This window comes from Carya illinoinensis, chromosome 4 (genome assembly GCF_018687715.1).
Source record: "Carya illinoinensis cultivar Pawnee chromosome 4, C.illinoinensisPawnee_v1, whole genome shotgun sequence".
NCBI classification, from domain to species: Eukaryota; Viridiplantae; Streptophyta; class Magnoliopsida; order Fagales; family Juglandaceae; genus Carya; species Carya illinoinensis.
The window spans coordinates 19,990,980-20,013,110 of record NC_056755.1 but is presented as its reverse complement, the minus strand read 5'-3'; the positions used below and the strand labels follow the sequence as shown (position 1 = coordinate 20,013,110).

General features: G+C 35.7%; 1 protein-coding gene and 1 long non-coding RNA gene across 5 annotated transcripts; one reads left to right on the top strand and one right to left on the bottom strand.

Moving 5' to 3' along the window:
• Positions 1 to 6,071: 6,071 nt before the first annotated feature.
• Positions 6,072 to 18,239, bottom strand: LOC122307810 (nicotianamine aminotransferase 1-like). The gene is made up of 7 exons (XM_043120909.1): positions 17,844 to 18,239; positions 13,461 to 13,800; positions 13,141 to 13,359; positions 12,482 to 12,541; positions 11,381 to 11,536; positions 11,223 to 11,316; positions 6,072 to 6,370 (listed from the first exon to the last, which is right to left on the bottom strand). Exons 1-7 carry the CDS (start codon positions 18,110 to 18,112, stop codon positions 6,252 to 6,254), a joined length of 1,257 nt encoding a protein of 418 aa, XP_042976843.1. The 5' UTR covers positions 18,113 to 18,239; the 3' UTR covers positions 6,072 to 6,251.
• Positions 18,152 to 22,072, top strand: LOC122307811. 4 transcript variants are annotated; one of them, XR_006241825.1, is made up of 6 exons: positions 18,152 to 18,292; positions 18,624 to 19,237; positions 19,370 to 19,412; positions 19,914 to 21,321; positions 21,422 to 21,576; positions 21,679 to 22,072. It is a non-coding gene; the product is annotated as an uncharacterized LOC122307811 (long non-coding RNA). The 4 variants fall into 4 exon arrangements; XR_006241824.1 differs by having other exon boundaries at positions 19,370 to 21,321; XR_006241827.1 differs by lacking the exon at positions 18,624 to 19,237 and having other exon boundaries at positions 18,183 to 18,292.
• The last annotated feature ends 59 nt before the right edge of the window (positions 22,073 to 22,131 follow it).

Sequence of the window (22,131 nt, the reverse complement as noted above, 5' to 3'; positions counted from 1 at the left end):
TTAATTTTAGTTTAACAGTTTTATGACCCAAAAAACATTTCATTTTGAATCAACTAAAACCCTAACCTTCCAATTTAAGGATCCAAAATTTATTCTCACTTTCCAGTAGGAATGAAGGAATTACAATCTTTTATAAAGTATAAATCACCATGAATGAGTCAATAAATGTAGGTACGTACTTGTGTACAACAAATCCTTGAAACTCAAGACCAAAACATACCTATACTCGTGTTTGCATACCCAAGGTCCAAGTAAGGTATATTTATTTTTTGTGTTTTTTGGAAGGATGTGAACTGTGAAGTATTTGGTTAAATACTTATTTAATTGTTAATTTTCACGTTTGATGTGACGCCCCCAAATCTCCACGCATGGACATGGGCAAATCGAGACGTCCGGATGATGACATCACGGGTCATCACCCTAACGACGTGTGCCAAGTGTGTGTGCAAAGGCAACATATGTGCACAAAGAAACACGCAGTGGATAAGCAAGTCAATAAATAAGTACCAGAATTTTTCTTGTTTAATACAAAGCTATTCCAAAACGTACATAAATAAAATATTACAAAACACGCATATAATAAAATATCAAATACAAAGCATAACTTCAGCAACCCGGCGGAGCCGCATCCTCGGGCTCAGCCTCCTCCTCCTCATCCTCGAACTCTGCACCAAAAGATACGGAACCAAAAATGGTACCGCAGGTAAGTAAAACCCAAACACCACCAGATAAAAACACATAGAACTCAAGCAACATGGAGTGCAAGGAAAGCCAATGCACATGTCCTGCAAAACCACATTTTTACCACGCACGCCAAAAACCCATTTGGCCCAATAAAACATATCCTTAAAAACCACGCCTCGCCATTATCCCGGATAATGGCCCAAACCACCATTTTCCCAGAAAATGGATCAAAGCCTCAAAAAACCAACATCGCCATTTTCCCAGAAAATGGCCCACATCCGAAAACCATAAAAACAAACCGGTTATGCATGCACCATGACCTCCCCTAGGGATCATCTGCACACCCTGGCTCTGTGCCACACCGCAGGTAACGACTACGCATTTGACACCCAAACGAGCGATGCCCAGACTCGCGCCCAACGCGTACCTGGCCAAGCCATCCTCTAGCCCTCGCCAGCGAAGGGCCACGGAGTCGGTGAGTAGAGCGATGCCCAGACTCGCGCCCCGCGCGTACCTGGCCGGGCCATCCTCTAGCCCCGCTCCCGTCGATGCCCAGCGACAACTCAGGGGACGTCACTCAGTATTATCCACTCCCAAGTGACCAGAGGAGCTCCACCGAGATAATAACCCATCCCGGCTTGGGCTCGTGAGACACACGCACCCGAAAATCCATTCACGCCAGCAAAACAGGGTTTCTCAAATAAAATAAATACACGTGCATGCACCATGCAAATGCAATTACCAACGCACAAAACATAACACCAACCATAAAATAATAAATCAAGCAACTCCGTCCTCCATCCATCCGACCCCCGAACTCCTCGGACTCAGTCCGGAATCAACCAACCAGCAGCAATAAATAATTGAATGAGCAATATATATTTAAATCTGAAAATAGGGTTTGGAAAATACTTACAGCGCTATACGGTAATTTTAGAAAACACCCGGCGTTGCAAACGACGATGAAAAAGCAACGTTACAGTGAAAAATCACTGTGGCCGTGGGTTGTGAAATACCCACTTTTGAACAGGGACAAACCAGGGCTTGGGATTGATAGGGAATGGTCTAAGGATGATTGTGAAGCTATTGGAAGTGGTGGTTGGCCGTGGGTGGCGGCGAAAACGCCGGAAAGAGGCCGGATTTCCCAAAAAGGAAAGCTAGCTCGTGGGAGCTGTTCTGGTGGTCGTTGGAGGCCGGAAATAGGTGGGTTAGGACGGCAAGGGACCGGTGATGAAGTGGTGAAGAAATGGTGGCCGGAGGTGGAGCGACGGTGGCGGATCGGAGCAAAAACTGTGCAGCCTTTGGAGGGCTTTTCCGGCCAAACGGCCGGCCGGATGGGGGTGGGTTTCGGTGGGGAGGTGCGCCGGAGGGAGACGAACCGAACGGTGCCGGCGGTGAGCCGCACGGTGGCCGGACAGCGGTAGATCGGGGGTGAGAGGCTTCCGGCGTGAGGGAGGGAGAAGAGAGAGAGAGAGACCGGGGGGTCGACGCGGGGAGAGAGAGGGAAAAAGAAAAGAAAGAAAAAAGAAAAAGAAAGGAAAAAAGAAAGAAGGAAAAAGAGAAAAAGGAAAAAGAAAAGGAAAAATGAAAAGAGATGTAGGGAAAAGACGAGGTCTAATCCTCAGTCCGGGAAAAACAACACTAAACCGCCGCGAAGATATTAAAAACTGTAAACAACTAAAAGAAATAAAACACAACATCAATTAAATTAAAAACTAACAATTTTAAAACGCAAATAAATTAAAATAATAACTAATATATTAATTAAAATAAAAACAACTATTTCAGCGAAAATACACTCAAAAGCGGGTCATCACATTTGACATTTTAAAAAAGTCAGATGAGTGATGCAGCAAGGGGAAATGACGATTTGATTGACTTGGATGGGCTGGATTCGGAAAGTGTCACAAATGAAGATGCTAAAACAAAACGAAGGAAAATGTCAAACGTGTGGAGTTTCTTTGAGATAGTTTTTGATTCTGAGAAAGGTGATGGTAAGGCATGAGCCAAGTGCAAGATTTGTGGAGCCACTTCCTTGGTAGCAAGCAAATATATAGCCGGAAATTTGAAGTGTCACATTGACACATGCCCTAGAAGAAGTTCACGAGATATTGGTCAATTGATGTTAGCACAAAATAGTTGATCTATTTCGGTAAGTGCTTCTAAATTTGATCCTAAACAATATAGACAACTTTTGATAGGTGCTATTGTGAAGCATGATTTGCCTTTTCAGTTTCTTGAATATTCGAGGGTGAGATCTTTATTATAATACGTGCATCCAGATATTCCAATTATTTCTAGAAATACTGCTAATCCTGATTTGGTTAAGCAATATTATCGAGAGAAAAAAAAAAAAAAAAGAAAGATTAAATGCATGTTGAGTGATGCTCTTGATAGAATTTGTCTAACATCTGACTTGTGGAATTTTATAAGCACTGATGGTTATATGTGCATTACAGCACATTTTCTGGATAAGAAATGGGTTCTATAGAAAGTGGTTTTAAACTTTTCTTTTATGCCACCACCACATAATGGCATATCTTTGTCTGAAAAAAATTTATAATTTGTTATGTGAGTGGGGAATTTAATACAAGATTTTTGCATTGACTTTAGACAATTTTTCTTCTAATAACGTGTCGGTAGAGTTGTTAAGAACTCAATTGAATATTAAGAAAGCCCTTGTTTGTGACGGTGAGTTCTTTCATCTTCGTTATTGTTGTCATATTCTCAATTTGGTAGTACAAGATAGGTTAAAAGAAATTGATTGTGCTATCCAAATAGTTCTTAATAGTATCAAGTATGTCAAATAATCACAATCAAGTAAATAAAAACTTTTAGATTCAACAAATGTCTTTAGATGGTATGAAAGGATTCACATATTCTCAATGGAACTTTTTCTTTTATAGGAATTTGATTCATTTGGAAATGATGATCTCACTGCCCATATGCAAAAAAAAATCAATTGGAGCTTTACTTAGATGAACCTAAGGCAAATAGAAATGCAAAGATTGATATTCTTTCCTTTGGAAATGAAATAAATTTCGTTATCTTGACTTTTCTTGAATGGCTCGTGACATTTTGAATATTTCAGTTTTTACAGTCGCATCTGAATCTACTTTTAATATTGGTGGGCGTATCATTAATCAGTTTAGGAGTGCACTAAAATCAGATATTGTTGAAGCATTAGTCTGTACAAGAGATTGGTTATATGGCGAGGAAGCCAAAGTCAAGGGTAATATTATCTATTTTTTTTATTAAATACTATCTTAATTCTTTTACTAATGCCATTTTGTTTTAATAGGAACATAAGAAATGCAATTGGAAGAGTTAACTGAAAATATAATAGAATTGGAGAACAACAAAAGCAAAGAGGACGCTACACTTCATTGTGTGGGTTCATAATTTGTTTAGATTTGCGTGTAATATTTGGAATTGTAACTATGCACTACAACACTAAGTAGTATGCATGACTTTATGAATTTGTTACTTTGTTTATCATATATGGTATTGTTAGAATTTTAATTTCGGTATATTTATTTTTTAGATTGTAATTTGTAGTTGTAGTTAGTTTTATATTTTTTAGAGATATAGTGATTTTAATATTTATATAAAATTAATCAGATCAAACGGGTTAACGGGTCGTGTTCGTATCCATTAATATAAACGGGTTGAAATGAATCATAACCGGTCATATCGTGTCAATTTGTTATCTTAATAGATTGTGTTAGAGTATGAATTGTTTACACGAAATCCTTAACGGGTCGTATTCGGGTTGCTCCATATAATATAATATACCTGCTTCACGACACGAACTTGACCCGTTAACACGATTTGACACTCCTAGAGGAGTGGTACCATCAACAAAACTGAACAAGCATTGGCAAGTACACGACGATTTGAGTTTTCCATATAAGATAATTATCTTTGGTGAGTTTAACAATAAAAAGGCTGTGAACAATGAACATTATCAGGGTTGATAGGAGTTGTAGATAAGGCCATGGGATCGGATTTGGGTAAAAAAAAAAAAAGACACTGGTCACGTTTAGGCTCTTGATACCATAATATGAAACCAAAATTCTGGAAAACTCCCATATGTGTTCCATTGAGAAGACATGTATTTATATGCAAAGTTTACAAGAGAGTGGAGCCGAATACAGGCTGTCCCTTAACATTTATGATATACAAAGTAGGTATAAAAATGGAAAGTAAATATTTACGAGAATAACAATATCCTCAAGTCATGCACAATATATTGCAGGTCCTCAAATCACGTTCGGCTGATTTCAGTAATTACTGTCAAGATCATTTACGGTTGTTTCCTTAATACATCAACTGTTTATTTTGATGGTAAACATTTCAAATTGCTCTTCACAAGTTCCTGACTAAGGGCATCCTCACGGGCTTATCCATATCTAAAATATATTGTACTTTTAAACTATTAGATACAAAACTCACTTGCAACGGATTAACTATTAACAAAATTTGTAACTTTTAGCTACAATATTGATAAGAAAAATATCAAATTTGATCTACACTGTACAAAGAGAAAATCTTATTTTATTACTTTTTATAATATTCTCTTTTTTCTATTTACATTCACAAACTTTCATCAGTTTCTTTAAATTAAATAAAAAAATATGATAAAATAAAATATAATAATAATGGATAATTAAAATATGATAAAATAAAATAAATTAATAATTAAAAAAATTAAATATTTTTTAAATTATTAATTACTCATTATCTTATAATAAATAAATAGATAATCTAATGTAGAGATTTGATATGAAAGAAAATTGCTACACATAAGCCTACACACCACACACAACATATTTTTTATTATTATTTTTTCCAATTTTTTTTTTTGAATTTATTCTTCTTAAACTAATTAATTTTTTTTTTAACTCATTATCTATATATCAAATATTTGATAAAAGAAAAAAATAAAAAAAAATATGATTTATGATGTGTAAACTTATGTTTAGAATTTTTTGACATGAAATAGATAAAGTCAAATTCATCTTATATTATTTTATTATTATATAATAAAAAAATAACTATTCCAATTTAAAGACTTAGGTAAATAAAATATTCAAAATCTAAATTTATCCTATGTTCATCAAAATTATCATTTACATATGCATAATCCATTAACAATGCTCTAAAGGACAGAACATGAGAATTCCACCATTCTATTTCATTTTCACGCGAGCTCGCAATTAATTGAGTTGAAACTAATTCCTACGTGGATGCATGTAATTGCTCAAACCAACATGCGTTTGTTAGAGGTGTTAGCGATTTCTTTTTCTTTTTCTTTTTCTATTCGATGTGATAAATTAAAGTTCTTCCAGATCTGATCTAGATCATTAGCACGTTCAAACTCCAGATTTTACTTCATCCCATTTCCAGCAGATACTTCATTTATTTAAAAAGTAGTTCATACAGTTTTACAAAGTTTGGAAAATGGGCAAAAATAGTTTTGAGTACCACTGAGAAAAGGATTACGAGATCCAACACGAAGCTTCAGATCAACATCCCTCAATTTGATTGCTGCGCACAAATGAATTTTATTCCTTCTTGGCATGCCTGTGATAGAAGGTTTTTATCCTTCTAAGTCCATCATCAAGCGAAGAAAACTCAACAGCAGTAGAGATCCGAAGCCAATTCTTTAGTCCAACGGCAACACCTGAAGCACATATAATCATGAGCAAGCAATCCTTTCTTTTCTTTCTTCCCCCAAGTTGAGAAATTAGGAAAGATCTCCATTTGTTGAAAAGTAAATGATCATAAAACATGATCTAAAGGATTTACATATAACAAATTAATCAAATTATCATATGTCAAATAGTCATACATCTCATTGAATTTGATGGATGCAAGTTAATATCCGTCAATAAGAATAACAGGTTAACCACAATAGTTGAATTTCTCTTCCGTAATAGTCTTTTGGTCATCACGCCAATCGGTTGGATTAGCCTTTGTTTTCACGGGAGATGGTATGGCTTAAAGATAAGAAAAGGTTACTTCCATATCATAGCTTGCAACCCGCCATACCGGATGGCCAAAAGGAAAAAAGAAGAAATTGTTAAGCATTTTGTTTGTTGGCGAATTCCTTACATCAAAACAGGTCTTACGTTATGTGCAAGTCCTGCATTTTCTTTTTTGTGTGCAAGTCCTGTATTATTTGAATTGCATCATTTTCTTTATTGAAGTGATCTCATGTGCGCTCTTATCAAGCTTATTGCGGTGATGGATTGGTTAGAAAACTAGGTGTTGAGGTAAAAATGAGTTGGTTGGTATATTCATGGGAAAACCTTTGTAAAAATGTGTTGTAACGAATATTGAAGTGGGGTGACATGAAAATGGTTGAAGTGTGATCAACGCGACTCAAGCAGAACTCATAACAGAGAGTTCACTCGATGTGCCCTCGACATGACGCTCGAGCGGAACTCATCCAGAGAGTTCTCTCAACTTGCACTCAACATAGCGCTCAAGCGGGGAACCAGACAGAGAGTTCACTCAAGTCTCGCTCAACGTATCGCTCGTCCTGATTCCGAAGTTCAATGTGTGCTCAACTCGTGCTCAGCACTTCGCTTGAGCCAATGTTTAGACAACTTAATTTTTCTAGGGTTTGAGAGCCGTGCTTATGGGGACATATAAAAGAAACATTTCTATTCTGCCCTAGTGTGGAGAAATTGAGCTAAAACAGAACCTCCTTCCAAGAGCACTTGAGAGAAACTCCCCTCCACATTCAAAGAAAAATCTCTCTTGGAAAATATACCTCTGCCTTATCACACTCAAGATTAAACACAGCTGAGTTCCTTGGAGTGGACATGTTCATTGGCCGGAAGGTTTCCGGAACTGCTGTTGATGCAGAGATCGAGAGAGGTTCTCGTTGGAAGCTATAGAAAGGTCAGAATTCCGGCACTATATGCGTGTAGAGATCGAGTGGGTTACTCATGGTGTTGCAAGCCAAGTTTAGCTACTATAAAAGTTTTGTGAGTTTCTCTAAATTGGTTGTAACAAACTAAAATTTCTATAGTGGATTTGAGATGGTGTCTTACACCTAGAGTGGTTTTAGATTTTAAAGACGTTTTTCAAATGAGTTTCCACTTCGTGACCAAAATTGCTATGTTGATTATTTGTGTGATTTGTTTCATTGATTAATTGTTTGTTTGACAATTTTTTTGAATAGATCATTAAAATTCAATTACACCTATCCCCCCCCCCCCCCTTTCTCTCTCTAAGTGTTGAGGCAGAACCAATGCTTTTTCACTAAGCACTTAAACCTTGAAAGGTAAGAATAAGGTCCAGCTCCCCTATTATTGAAAAAACATCTCATTACCGCCTGTTTTAAATTCGGATATAAGACGTGCTCAAAATTTTATCCAAAGGCTGAAACTTACCATGTCAATAATCCCCAGGACACTCTAAAGTGAGAGCGTAAAGGGTGGACGGCATCCATCCTTTACTTGGACCTCTCTCTCTCTCCCCCTCCCCGATACACACCTACTCAGCCATCATCTTTTTTCTCTTCAATTATTTCAACAATCTACAACTTCTCCCAGACAGCTTCTCACATATGGATCTTTTTTCCTCATTCAACACTTCAAACTCATCCCCAGATTCTTTTATTTATTTATTTATAAAAAAAAAAAGACTCAACTAATGGTGAATCCCTTATCCCACGAATAAAACGAGTATATGGGCAACTCGTAAAATCTGTATTCTATGAGGAAATGGGAAAGATCTTAGATGACATATCAGTTGATTTTCTGTATTGTTATTATTATTATTATTTATATCTGTGGGTGTCCGAGCTTACTTGCACGCACCTCGACTAATCCTACGGGGCTCTAAAGCTAACGGCTAGGTAAACTTCCAGTGGCTCTGAGGGGACTCGAACTAATAACCATTAGAGATAGTTGAATGATCAACATTAGAGATAATATAAATAAATATAATTGTTAAATCATTAGTTGTCCCGATAGTTTAAAAAGTTCTAGCATGTGAAATTTAATTGAAATATTAAGTGGAGTCAAGGTTCAAACTTATGACCACTCTGTTGACTTTTTTGCTTATTTGTTAGTCCCACATCGGTGGGATTAATGAAAATGGCATAAGCCATGTATTATAAATAAGAGGCTTAGCCTCTTAGTTTAAGTGCACCAGTTGAAAGCTTATCTAGTAACTTTTGACTTTAGTTAAATTCCTCTATTAACCTTTTGTAAAAGGGGAAGAGGTGTAAAGTTAAAGTTTTACTAGTGGGATAGCTTTGTAGGTGTGGTGAGGAGAAAAATTGTGTGATTGTAACAATTTTTCACATAGTGAATTTTCTTCTCTGGGTCTGGTGGTTTTTCTCCTGTTTTGGAGTTTCCACGTAAATTTCTTGTGTTGTTATTATTTCTCTATTTTTCTTGTTATTCCTGCAAAGGGTAGATCCTAGGGGGGGTGAATTTGGAGGTCCAAATTCCCAACAATTGGTATCAGAGCCACTAGGTTCTTTTTGTGGGGTGGAGCTTTGGTGTGGTAGTGTGGATACGTACAGTCTAAGGAGGTTCTGTCTAGGAGATTGGAAATTTTAAGTGTGTCCATTGTGACCCTCCAATCTTTCCTGGGAACTGACTTAGTGAGGTACTATTCATTTCTACAGTAAATTCATCAAAGCAATGTCAGGAAGTAGGCCTTCAAATCTTGTCAAATTTGAGGTGGAGAAATTTGATGGGAGAATCAATTTTGGCTTGTGGCAAGTACAAGTCAAGGATGTCTTGATTCAATCAGGATTACACAAGGCATTGAAGGGCAGACCAACACCTGAAGTCAGCACTGGTACTAGTGTGACTGGTGAAAGTAGCAGATATAAAATGAGCGATGAAGATTGGGAGGATCTGGATTTGAGAACAGCAAGTGCGATACGTTTGTGCTTGGCCAAAAATGTTCTTGCAAATGTGCATGGAATATCTACGGCAAAGGAACTCTGGGAAAAACTTGAAGAGTTGTATCAGACGAAGGGCGTCTCAAATCGTGTGTACCTGAAGGAGCAGTTTCATACACTGCGGATGAGTGAAGGTACAACTATTTCAGATCATTTAAGTGTTCTCAATGGCATTGTCGCTGAGCTAGAAGCTATTGGAGTTAAAATTGATGATGAGGATCAAGCCTTGAGATTCATCTGGTCTCTTCCACCTTCCTATGAGCACATGAAACCTATTTTGATACATGGGAAGGAGAAAATAATTTTTTCAGAGGTTACCAGTAAAATATTTTCTGAAGAGAGAAGACTAAGTAGTGGAAGTAATGTTCCACATGAGAACTTAGTGATGGTAGCAGCTGGAAATGGGAAGATGAAGAACTCCATGAAGAAGAAAGTAGTCTGCTGGGAGTGTGGACAATCTGGGCACGTCAAGAAAAATTGTCCAAGAACTGGAGCAGGTTCGGCAAGTGGCTCCAAGTCAGTAAATGGAGATACTGGAAATGATGCTAATATTGTGTCTCTCTCCATGGAAGATTTTGCTCTTTAAAAAGAGACATGTACATCCTCATGGCATGTCGCTAATTCCCAAAGTTGTCATGATAGAGGATGTGTTAATGTTAGCGGGTCCACAAGTTTGCATACAGGCATTGGTTTGGCATTGATGCAGGGTGTGTGGTGGAAATTCATGTCGATGGCTGATGAACTTCCAGGAAAGCCAAACGTGGAAGTTACACCATAATTTTCAGCAAGGTTGTTTTTCGACATGGTCCGAAATGAAATGCTTGGAATTGGTTTATTCTAAGTGGGTATGCTTTTATGGTGAAGCATGATAGCGGAAGCTATGAAGATCTTCATTAAGGTGGAGCTTGGCTGTGGGACTAGTCAAAGTCGCAAGGTGGAGATTGTTGACTTTTTTGCTTATTTGTTAGTCCCACATCGGTGGGATTAATGAAAATGGCATAAGCCATGTATTATAAATAAGAGGCTTAGCCTCTTAGTTTAAGTGCACCAGTTGAAAGCTTATCTAGTAACTTTTGACTTTAGTTAAATTCCTCTATTAACCTTTTGTAAAAGGGGAAGAGGTGTAAAGTTAAAGTTTTACTAGTGGGATAGCTTTGTAGGTGTGGTGAGGAGAAAAATTGTGTGATTGTAACAATTTTTCACATAGTGAATTTTCTTCTCTGGGTCTGGTGGTTTTTCTCCTGTTTTGGAGTTTCCACGTAAATTTCTTGTGTTGTTATTATTTCTCTATTTTTCTTGTTATTCCTGCAAAGGGTAGATCCTAGGGGGGGTGAATTTGGAGGTCCAAATTCCCAACACACTCTTCTATACTATGTTACATCACTAGTTGTTCCAAAAACTTAAAAATGACAGGAAGATGTGCATTTAATAGTGTAATATATATTCTAATTATTAAAAAAGAACTTACTAAAACTAGTTTAATTTATGTTCTAAACATATTTAATAACCATGAAGGTGCATGCCAACAAACACCGTATTTTGAAGGAAAGCAAACAATTTTATCTATGAAAGTATGAGAAGTTCGAAATTGTTGATTTCTTACCTGGCAGAACAACGACGGATTCTTCCTTGGCCAACTTCATACAGAAGTCCACATCATCGATAATGCCTTCAAGTACTGATAGATTTAGCTTCACCTGTTACCAAAAATAAACCATTATTTTGAAGCCCGATAAGCTTCAAAGTTTCTTATGCCCTTACCATTACAGACATGGACCCATCTGGTTTGTGCGGACAAGTCAGGCAAGGGATCTCTTTAACTCGATCAAATAAAAGGTCTGCAGCTTCTCTGAGTAGGTTTAGAATTTTTGAAAAGAAATCCTCTTCAGTTTGCTCAAGGATTTGGGTAAGTGCCCCCTGAAAACATAGACTATTTCGTCATACTTTTTACAATAGAACATGGTAAGGAAAGTTAAGGACATAAGATAGTGCATGATTACATCCGTCATTATATGATGCTCCATTTCTATTATAACACAATGCATAGAAGTACATGCCCGTTGAAGAAGCAAGCCAAGAGAATATAAGATCAATGAACAAAAGAAAGTAGCAACTTTATAAGGCCATTGTCATCATTTTTCATGATAAAGTTCAAGAATTAGTGAAGACGGCAATTGGAACTAGAACTTAAAACTTGTTATAGGTAACCCACATGAAATTTAGTAGTAGTAACTTCAATGGGCCACTGCCATCATTTTAGGGGAAAACAAAACTAGAACTTTCTACCTAACGTGGGTTTTGCAATGTGTCCCCTAAACTAGCAAAGTTGACACATTACATTGCACACTCCATATACCACTTTTGTCCAATGGCACCCCTTCAACCAAGTCTGATTGTTAGGATTATGATAGCGAGTGACATGGCACAATCTTAAGAGTCAAATATAAATGGAGGGTTCTCTTTGGCAACTGGTGGTAGTTGAAGTTTGTGATGTGCCAATTTTGGTAATTAATGGTGCACATTGCAAATCGAATGTTACTTAGCAGGTGGAAAGTATATTTCAATTATTTGGATTTCCAGCAACCTTATTTCTTATATGTAGACATTTTCTATATAGGAATAAACAATCAACACTTCATATCTAAAACCTAAAACTTCAAACCTGTATCGCTCGGTGTATTTTAGAAATTTAAGACGTTAGTAAAAAGCAGGATATTCTTCTTGTTTCATGCATTAATTCACACCATTTGTATGTACATTCACTTAAACTTCACAAAAAACAAAGTTATAAGAGGTACTGCATTCTTTCTCTTTAAATTTTTTCTTTAAACAACATTAAAAAAATAGACTTAAACTAGGCACCTGCATGAATGTTGGGGGATCTGTGGTGATGTCGAGATAGCTCTGGATGCTGTGCACTAACTGGTGAGAAGAAAACACAGAGAATAAGCTTATCATGCAAAATGCTTGTTGTTAAAGAACAAATGTCTGTCATAAAGACAAGTAGCTCGAGGAAAAAACATTAATCAAAGCAAGCAAGCAATAAGTTTCACATTCTATAAGTAACTTAAGCTACTATCTTTTTTTATAACTAATAAAAAGTAACTTAAGCTACTATCAAAACTCGAAGGTGGTGAATCTTCCAGATACTTTGGGTTTCTCAGACGTTGGGCCAATGTGCTTACAGGTTTTATGAGCTTCTTTACCGATCCAAAAATAAAACAAATACTTAGTTTTTGTATTTCAGTGTATTTCAGCTTTTGCACATCTAGATTGTTTACACAAGAAGTTTGAGTGTTTATTCAAGGGAAAAGGGTAATTTCATCACCAAGGTACAACCCTAAGGGAAGGAACTCATCTTCATTTTTTGCCTGCAAGAAAGCATTGAAGAACCAGCCCTTGAAAGAAGTTATCAATTACAATGCATAATCTGGTTAAAGCCTATGCAACTCAACTACAGCAGCAACAATATTCAATGCAAGTCAAATCACCAATGCTATTGATATAGATAAAGCACCAACCCCTTGTTTTTGAAAGATGCCACCAGGGTCAGTTGTCACTATCCAACCAAATCTCCATCCAGGAACAATCCATCTCTTTGATAAAGACCCAAGTGTTAGTACTGGTACAACTGATCCAAACACTCCCATCGGCACAAATGGATTATTCCCAAAAGCTAGATGGGCATAAACTTCATCTGAAATAACGAAAATACCAAGTTTTCTAGCAGTCTCTGCAATCTAAGTAAACAAAAACACAGTAATTGCAAATTTTAGTTAAAAACAGCAATCGGATCTTGAAAAGAATGCACATAACTTCATATATATGAATATTGAATGACCTTTTTCAAATGTTGATAGGTGAAGATGTTTCCACATGGATTACTAGGATTGATGATAACCATAGCCACTGTGTTCTCATCCGCAAGAGCTACAACAGAATCAAGATCAACCTCCCAACCTCTTTCAGGTATAAGATCGAAGTGGCGAGCTTCAAGGTTACTACAACCCGCACGAGCTTCATATTGTGGGTAACCTGGTCTAGGAAGTAGAATGTTGGCACCAGGACGTGCAAGGACAGATAATACGATTTCTATTGCTTGGGTGCAACCAATTGTGAGATACACGTCATCCGGTGCTAAATGGTATGGAAGATCTTTAGAAAGATGTTCTGCAACAGCCCTATGATGAATTGAAGCAAAATTGTCATTCTCGTTGCACCATTCTGGTATTTGCCGATATATGAACTCACTTTCAGAGTTTTAACCAAATTGTTATATCATTTATACCTGACTGTGATATGTTGTTTATGACACAAATTTCTGATACTACTTACCTCCTCACTAGTTAAAACTTGATTTCAAACTCTAGCCTCTGTGAAAATTGGGAATGTTAATTATCACCTACATGTCTGTAGGATGTTATAAATGTGAACGTACACCACTAATATGTCATCTTCACATGCTAAATAAAACCAAAGCCATATAACATTAAAAACTTATGCTTCCATTTATTTTTTTATTACTAAATAAAAATAATGTGAAGTTAAAAATGAGGTTTTAACTTGAGAAGAGAATGTTATAATTTGAGTTATACCTAAAGCAAGCGGGTTTGAACATACAGTGTAAGGTATGATTTATGGCTTCAAGCATTTATGGATTAGGGGTATAGTCTTTTTACTCCAGGGAATAGGATTTAGGGCCTTGAAGGCTTTTACGGTTTAGGATCTTTTAGAATTTCTTTCAAGGGTTTAGATTTTTTTCTTTTTTGATTTCAGGAAAATATACTTTTTTTAAGCAATCAAAAACTTCATTATTAAAGAATGCAAAAGGCATAGCCTAAGTATAAACGGAGCACACGAGGAAACACCTAACCAGAATGAAAGTGACAAGAAAGTCATGAAATCTCAGCCCATTAAAATCAATGGAAGTTGCCCATAGGAACAAAGTACAGAAAAAGAACCTTTAACTTCACCCACTTGTGATCCTCAAGTTCCTATTATTCATGTCCCTCCAATGCACCACACTAGAGAGATAGGAACTATCTTCCACACTGCTGTAAGCACAAAGTTGAACCTACTATCCAAGCATTCGATAGCAATAAGAACATTATAAATTTCTCTACCTTTGACAAACATATGTTGTGGCCTCTTAATTCATCTTCTCAATAACCCTATGCAACTAATCAGCAAGCACTTTAGCAATTATCTTGTACGAACTTACACAATTTATTATCCAAGCTGAGAGCTTTGTCACCAATCATACTTTTTACCACTTGAAGAACCACCATCTCTTCAAATGGCCTCTTGAGCCACGTGACCTTCTCTTCCTCGATGGAACTCAAATACTAATTTGTCAAGTTTGAGCCTCCTAGCAAACCGCTCAGAAAACCGAAGTTTATAATATTGAATAATATGAGTCAAAATCTCAATTTGATTGAAGGAGACTAAACCATCAACTAAAAGCACTGAGATGCTTTTAGAAAAACTTTGCATACTAGTCGTCCTCGCTTAACCATGGAGACGTTGATTTCTGCCTCCATGACAACTCCATTATAGCTTACTATTTTGTTCTTTCTTTCTTTCTTTCTTTTTTTTTTTTTTCTTTTTTTTTATTTTTATTTTTTTTTTATCGGTAACAACTCCATTATAGCCACTAATTGTACTGAAGATCGACAATCACTTGGTTTTTCCACAACTTCTCTTCCTCAAATTATGATCTTTGCTCTTCCTCACCATCCAAACGACATAACTCATCCAAGAGAGACTTCTTTGGATGGCCCACAGCTTTTATTTCAGGAAAAATACTATTTTTGTTTATACAATGTTAGTTATCCAGCATTGGGGTTGGGATTTTGGATTTTCATTTTTTGGGATGCAAGGTATATGTTTAGGATATTTTTGGATTGAAGATTTGAGGCCATCATTCCTTTTTGGGATTTTTGAGGACTTTTATTGAGTAATATTATTTGAGAAATAAAGTCCAATGTTTTTCCTTGATAGATCTTCATATAGTTAGAGTTATACTATATAATACACCTCCATCATCTATCATGCTGAAATGGCACTGCCACCAATCCTTAGTGCAAAATCAGATGCCAACATATTATTTTTACATTAACACTTAGATCAACTCATATTTTTTAAAATAATAAATTCAAGGTTTGATTGGCAACGATACATCAACACAGTGGGACCAGGGTGTAGCATAAATAAGTTTCCCTACAGTTAACTATGTGCTCACTATGATTTTGAAGAGAATTTTTTTTAATTTACTGCAACTTTTTAAATCATATAGTAGAAAATAACAATCTACAGAAAATAGAATGGAAAATAATTTAGGCAAATACAATAAAATATGTAAAGAGCATAGTTTTGTGTTATCTCATCCATATGAGAAGATATTTAGAAACAAACAATTATGTAACCTCATAGGATCTACATTTGTGGCATGCCGTGAATAACCAATACAATATGACAACCTACTCGCATGCTATGGGAAAAGCAAATGAGTATGCTTACATTTTGCTTCAAATTCACAAATAGACAACACACATACACATACATACATATTTGAGAAAAGATATTGCAACCATAAATTGTGTAACCGTTGCGTAATCGTTTTGAAAAAAGTGAATAAAACATGAGACCCACGTGAAAAAAATTTGTTCATAAAAAAAATAAAAAAAAAAATAATAAAAAAAAAATTGGAGTCTGGAGAACAATCCCGTGTTTTCCCCTGTTTTGAGATTCGGCACTTGTGCATTTTTTCGTTTTTTGTGTTTGTGTTAACACGTTCTGTGACAATTTTTGAATTAGTCACCTCCGTTATAAAGTCCATCCACAGTAGTTAACGAAAGCAGCGTGTCACCCCGTAAGCGTCAAATATTCTCTTTCTTATTCCAAAAATTACCTCACTGCTGCAAATCTGTTTTTTATTTTTTATTTTTTTGCTTTTTTTTCTTTCATGTTATGTTTTATTCCAAGTAACATCTAATAATACTTTTTTAATATTAATTTAATTAAAATATAATTATTAATAACATTTAATTAGTAAAACTACAAAATATGATAAAAAAATATTAAATTAATAATATTTAATTATTATATAGATAATAAATGAATAATCAATGTAGAAATTGAATTTAAATAGAATAGATAATACAAATTTATGTGATATTAGCTAAAATTTGAAGATGTTTTTAACCAATGAGAATACTTCGTGACCAGTTCTGCATATTTTTTCAAAAAAATTATAAATTTGAAATATATATAAAAAAAAAAAATTATTCTATTAATAATATCCTCCACCTTTTTCAAAGGAATAAACACAGACGGTATATGACTGTATATAACCATATAAAAAAATGCAAAAGTATAATATAGAAAATAGAAAATAGAGTACAGCTAGGAGATTATTGTCCAAAATCTCAAAAACAAAATAGTATCATATAAAAAATGAGTGATAGCCTGATAGCTAGGGATTAAAAAAAAGAAAAAAAAAAAAAAACGTGTGTAGTATTTATTTGCATGTATTGCAATGACATCAAGAATTGGAATCTTTCTGTACAACAAAAAAAAAAAAAAAATTTGTTATATATAAGCACAATCGCGCACTAATCTATATATTAATATTAATTTATTTATATTTAAAATTTAAATTAATATTATTTTTAATAAGATTTATGTTTTGACTAATTACATTATATTAATGTACAAATTAATACATAATTATAATTATAAATATATTTTTCCAAAAAAAAAATTCACAGCAAGTGGAGCCACGTAGAAACATCCCATCAGAAGACAACGGAGCAATGCTTGTCTTTTGTGTAGACGCTACATCATACAAAGGCCAAAAAGCCTGCGGACTTTGCCCATCACAAACTATATTTTATTTTATTTTATTTTATTTTTTTAATTTTATTTGTTTAAAATTAATTGAATTATTTTATTTATGATTCAAATACCGTATAGTAAAAGGAATTAAAAATTAAAAAAAAAATATGCGTAGTGTGTTGTAGACATAGATGAGTAGAATTTTTCAGCGGTAAAATTGTATACTTTACTTGTACATATTGACAGGTTACGCAAGTAAACCGCGGATTTTGAAAAGAGTCTTGATTCCCAATTTCAAGGGGAAGGAGGAGCTTCGAAGACTTGAACTAAAGCGTACTGACAAATTTGCAGGATAAATCATTGAAACAGAGAGTATTTTGAAGCATACCTCCTAGCCTGAGCTACACCGAAGGAGGGAGGGTAGCAGTTGAATTTGAAGGACCGAACAGCATCAGCAATGGCGTCAGCGAATGAAGGGGACGTCTGGTAACTCGGAAACATTGTGGGATCAGCACGGCCAAGAGGAATGGTCGGCCGATTGTCGTCCTTATTGCGGTTTGCCATCAGCTGGTTGAGAACACCTCGAACGGAAATGGAGGAAGCGTTTAACTGTGGGTTCCCGTTGAAACCCCACGCCCGTGCTCCGTCGGTGTCCATGCCTTGGTCAAAGCAACGAGGTTGGGTTTACACAGTGAAGGTTTGAGCCCTTGAATATAGAACTCTCGTTCAAGAGAGCGACCGAGAGACAGAGCAAAAAGGATTTTGTAATGTATAATTTGTCAGTTTCATGTGACTCAGTGACGGGTTGTCACTTTTGAGGACTGGACGGACGTTAAGGTACTGTTTCATCGCACAAAATTTTTATTTTATTATTATAATTTTTTAAAATATTTATATAAAATATAATAAATAATTTAATTTTTTCTATTTTTTTAAATTTTAAAATAATAATAATATTAAAATTTAATATTTTAAAATTTAATTTTAAATTTTAAAATTATCAGAATTTTTAATGGTCAATCACAATTAAATTCGACAGCTCGATTTGACAGATTCACCATTTTTATTTTTCCTTTTTAACGGATGGAAGACACGTGAATGACCAGCTTTCTCATGTATTCCTTGCGCATCACGCTGCACAGATATCATGAAATAGAGTTATTTTCAGGAAAAATATTGGGAGCAGCTCCGGTTTGGGGGCAGCCGGGCGCACACCATACGTGACGTTCATTAATGACAAAAATATCCCTAGTTTTCGTTCCCTCCCTCAGCATTCTCGTACATTTGATTTTCGAGAAGAAAGAGAAATAGAGCTCGTGTTCCCTCCTCTCTCGAAATCCCCTAGCAGTCTTCCCTCCCCCACTGTGCCCCTCGGCTCGCACAACATGTTTCTCCTCTCTAGATCTAGATCTCCATGTTTCAAAGCTTTGAGTGAGAAAAAAGCTGTGATTTTTGAGAAAGTTTCTCAAAACTGACCGCTCGAGTTCCCTCCTCTCTCTCGAAACAGGTGTTCTCAGTTCTCGCATGTTGTATAACAGCACTCTCCCCCTCGTCTCGTACAAGCTCCCCCTCCCGAATCTCCTCAGCCCCCGAAGCCAAGCAACCACCGACCTCAACCCTCCCCACCAAGACCCTCAACCCTCCCGAGGAGATCAGTCCCAAGCCCTAGGTCCCTAAGTCCCCAAGCCCTAGGTCCCTATGTCCACCAGCGCGAAGCCCTTAGTCCACTGACGCGAAGCCACCCTCAGTCCACCAAGTCGAAGCCCTAAGATCTGTGGGAAGGTAAATAATCTGTGATTCTAGGGCTTGGGCAAAATTAAATTTTATTTTCTCTATTTGCTTCATTATTTTTTGCTCCCTGTATTTGCTAGAAACTAATGGTGAAATTCGGTTCTTCTGTCATTTTCTTTTCAGGAACTGCAAATGTTTCAGGAAGATGTTATTACTCGCTATCCAGGTTATAAGTTCAAGCTCCTTCATGACAATGTATCATTTATTTTGTCTAATTTGTAACTGTTCTTTTAGATTACGTCTTAGACCATGTGGTGTGGTAGTTGTATGTTTCATAAATATTGGAAGGTTATTAGTTTGCACATTCTCGTAGACAAAAACTAATTTTGACATCAAAATTTTATTGTGATGAATACTGTGATATGATATGAACAAATGAAAAAACAACTTTGTTGCTTGGCTAATTGTAAGCTAGCATTCAATGATTCACAGTTTGATCCAAACAGAACTGCTTGACTTCCAACATTTCATTTCATAAACTTGGCAAGTTTTTGAGGACTTTTGATGCTTGTTTGTTTCAATTGTTGCATGAGATTTTGGTTCTTCTTATTTTCGAGCTTGATTGTACTTTAATGCTTGCTGTTATTGAAGATTCACTTACTTTTTCACTTTTAAATCCTCAAATAATGTTCTCTTCTATTAATTTGCAATTAATTTAAACTTTCAGGTACCTCCTTACCATTTTAGCAAGAAGTGTCTCTTTCTGTTCTCTATTCTCTCCATCTGGTGTGGAGTAACTTCTGGATAGCTTTCTATTCTAAGCTAGTTGTTCATGAAATTCTTAAGGTGGAAAACAATAGCTATTCTTCTTTTCTTTTTTTTTTTCATATTCTTTCTACTGGTTTAGGTTATTGTGCATTAGACTTTCTGTGTTCTATAGTTTCTTGTCCATGAACAAATTCATAAGCCCCAACTTGACACCGATTCTTTAGCTTTATCAAGGTTTTGTTTTCCTAATTTCAGTCAATTGGGTATGTTCTTTTCCTCAACCATTATATACATATATTTTTGATAAATAAACAAATTTTATTGACATCCCGAAAGGCAGAGCCTGAATTACAACTCTGATGTCCCACCTAAGTAGGTACATTAGAGGCAAGAAAATCTTGAAAGGTCATGCCATTAAAATTTTTTCCTCAACCATTAGGTATTGAATGCTCATTTTGTCATGCTTCCACTGCAAATGAGTGCGCCCCTGGCTCTATCAAACCTTTTGGTGTCTTTGTGGATATGGGTGTGCTCAAGATTTTTCCTTTATCACCAATGTTGGTTGCTTAATCTCAACAGATTTAATGTACTCCTAATTTATCTGTTCACATGTGTCTATAGGAGTCAGTGGGTGATATCTTGTCATACACTAAAGCAACATTTAGCTTTAGCATTCCTATAACAGGTTTGAGATGGTCAGTAATATGCAATATTAGTAAATATTTGGTGTATATCTATAAGTGTTTTAATTAATATTGTTTTTCCTATTAAAAACAAATCTTATTCATACAAATTATTGCATATTAAGTTTTGCTAGAATATTGTATTACATTTTATTTCCAGAATTTTCCAAATTTGTGTTTGTGTTAACAAGGCGGTGGCTTCCTATTAAAGTTTCATCATTAATCCTTTTTGTGTTCTTTTTCTGGTTTATGATTAGACAGATTTTCCTCATTATGGCTTTCAATAGCTGATCTGTCTGTTTCTGCCATTTTTCAGATCTGGTCTTAGTTGGAGAATTAAGGTTTGAATCCAATGGTGTTTGCAGACCATATTTATGACCTATCATTAATTGTATTACCTATCCTCCCTCTTCTCTCAACATAACCCACATCATTCACACGTGTGAAAATTCTAGACATGCCTAACACACTATATACTTTATTTGGATTAACCTTCACTATAGCTGGAAAGAAATTCTGGATTTTCTTTTTGTTATCCTTTTATTCAATTGGCTCGAGTTTTAAACCTTGCTGCAGGTCCCCCCGCGCAAACGTAATGATGTCTTTTTTTTAAAACACTGGAATGTAAGTTTCCAGTGGCTGCACATTCTGAAGAGAACCTCAAAACACCAGTTGACTTTATTGGTAACATGATAATTCTTTTTGTATTTCATAAATTTTATGAAATTGATCTTGAACCTGTTTTTTTACTTCTCACATGTAGAAATTTTCTTTGCTTTTTCAGAATCAGTCATATCAACATCTCAATCATCATTTGTACTTAATTACGTTGGCATGGAATCTCCAACTTGTTGGTGTGGTTTGAAAACACCACTAAAGACATCTCACACGTCCAAAAATCCTGGAAGGAGATTCTTTGCTTGCCCAAACTATAAAACGGTAAAAGCAATTTGCACGGTTTGCTTTGTTTTGTTTTGCCTAATGGTTTGCTGCTTGGGGTGTATTAATACAGTACTAATTGGGTTATAATACTGTGTGTAGGGAGAAGCAAGGTGTGAATTTTTTGTATGGGCCGATATACTTCATTTGCTAGAGGAAAATTTTCGTGCCCGTGAGAATAAGGCGACAAGTATTTTGTGGAATGATGTATTACAGCGCGAGTATGCTGTTTGGAAACGAGAAGATAAAGTGAGAGAGATGGCAAAGAATCTGAAAAGGCAAAAACGATAGCTTTTGTGTTTATACTGGATTCTGACATTTGTAATAGTGTTTATTTGGTTCGGATAAATTATATGTAAAGTACGGTGTATGATCTGGTCTTTTGAGTTTTGCATGCTCCTTTTGAAGTGCACATGGTTTGTGGACCATGTAGCTGTATGTAATGTGTATGGTGTTAACCTCACTGTGTAAAGAACTTTAGTGCAATTACATTGTCTTTGTCGAAGTTTAGCTAAGTGTTATTTAGTGACATCATTCAAAACTCTCATTCAGTGC

Excerpts from the sequence above, each read along its gene's own strand:
- LOC122307810 (XM_043120909.1), bottom strand. The coding sequence starts at position 18,112 with ATGGACACCGACGGAGCACGGGCGTGGGGTTTCAACGGGAACCCACAG. Across the intron at positions 13,801-17,843 it reads GGTGTAGCTCAGGCTAGGAG|GGCTGTTGCAGAACATCTTT; the intron begins GTATGCTTCAAA and ends AATTCATCATAG. Across the intron at positions 11,537-12,481 it reads ATCCCCCAACATTCATGCAG|GGGGCACTTACCCAAATCCT; the intron begins GTGCCTAGTTTA and ends CTATGTTTTCAG.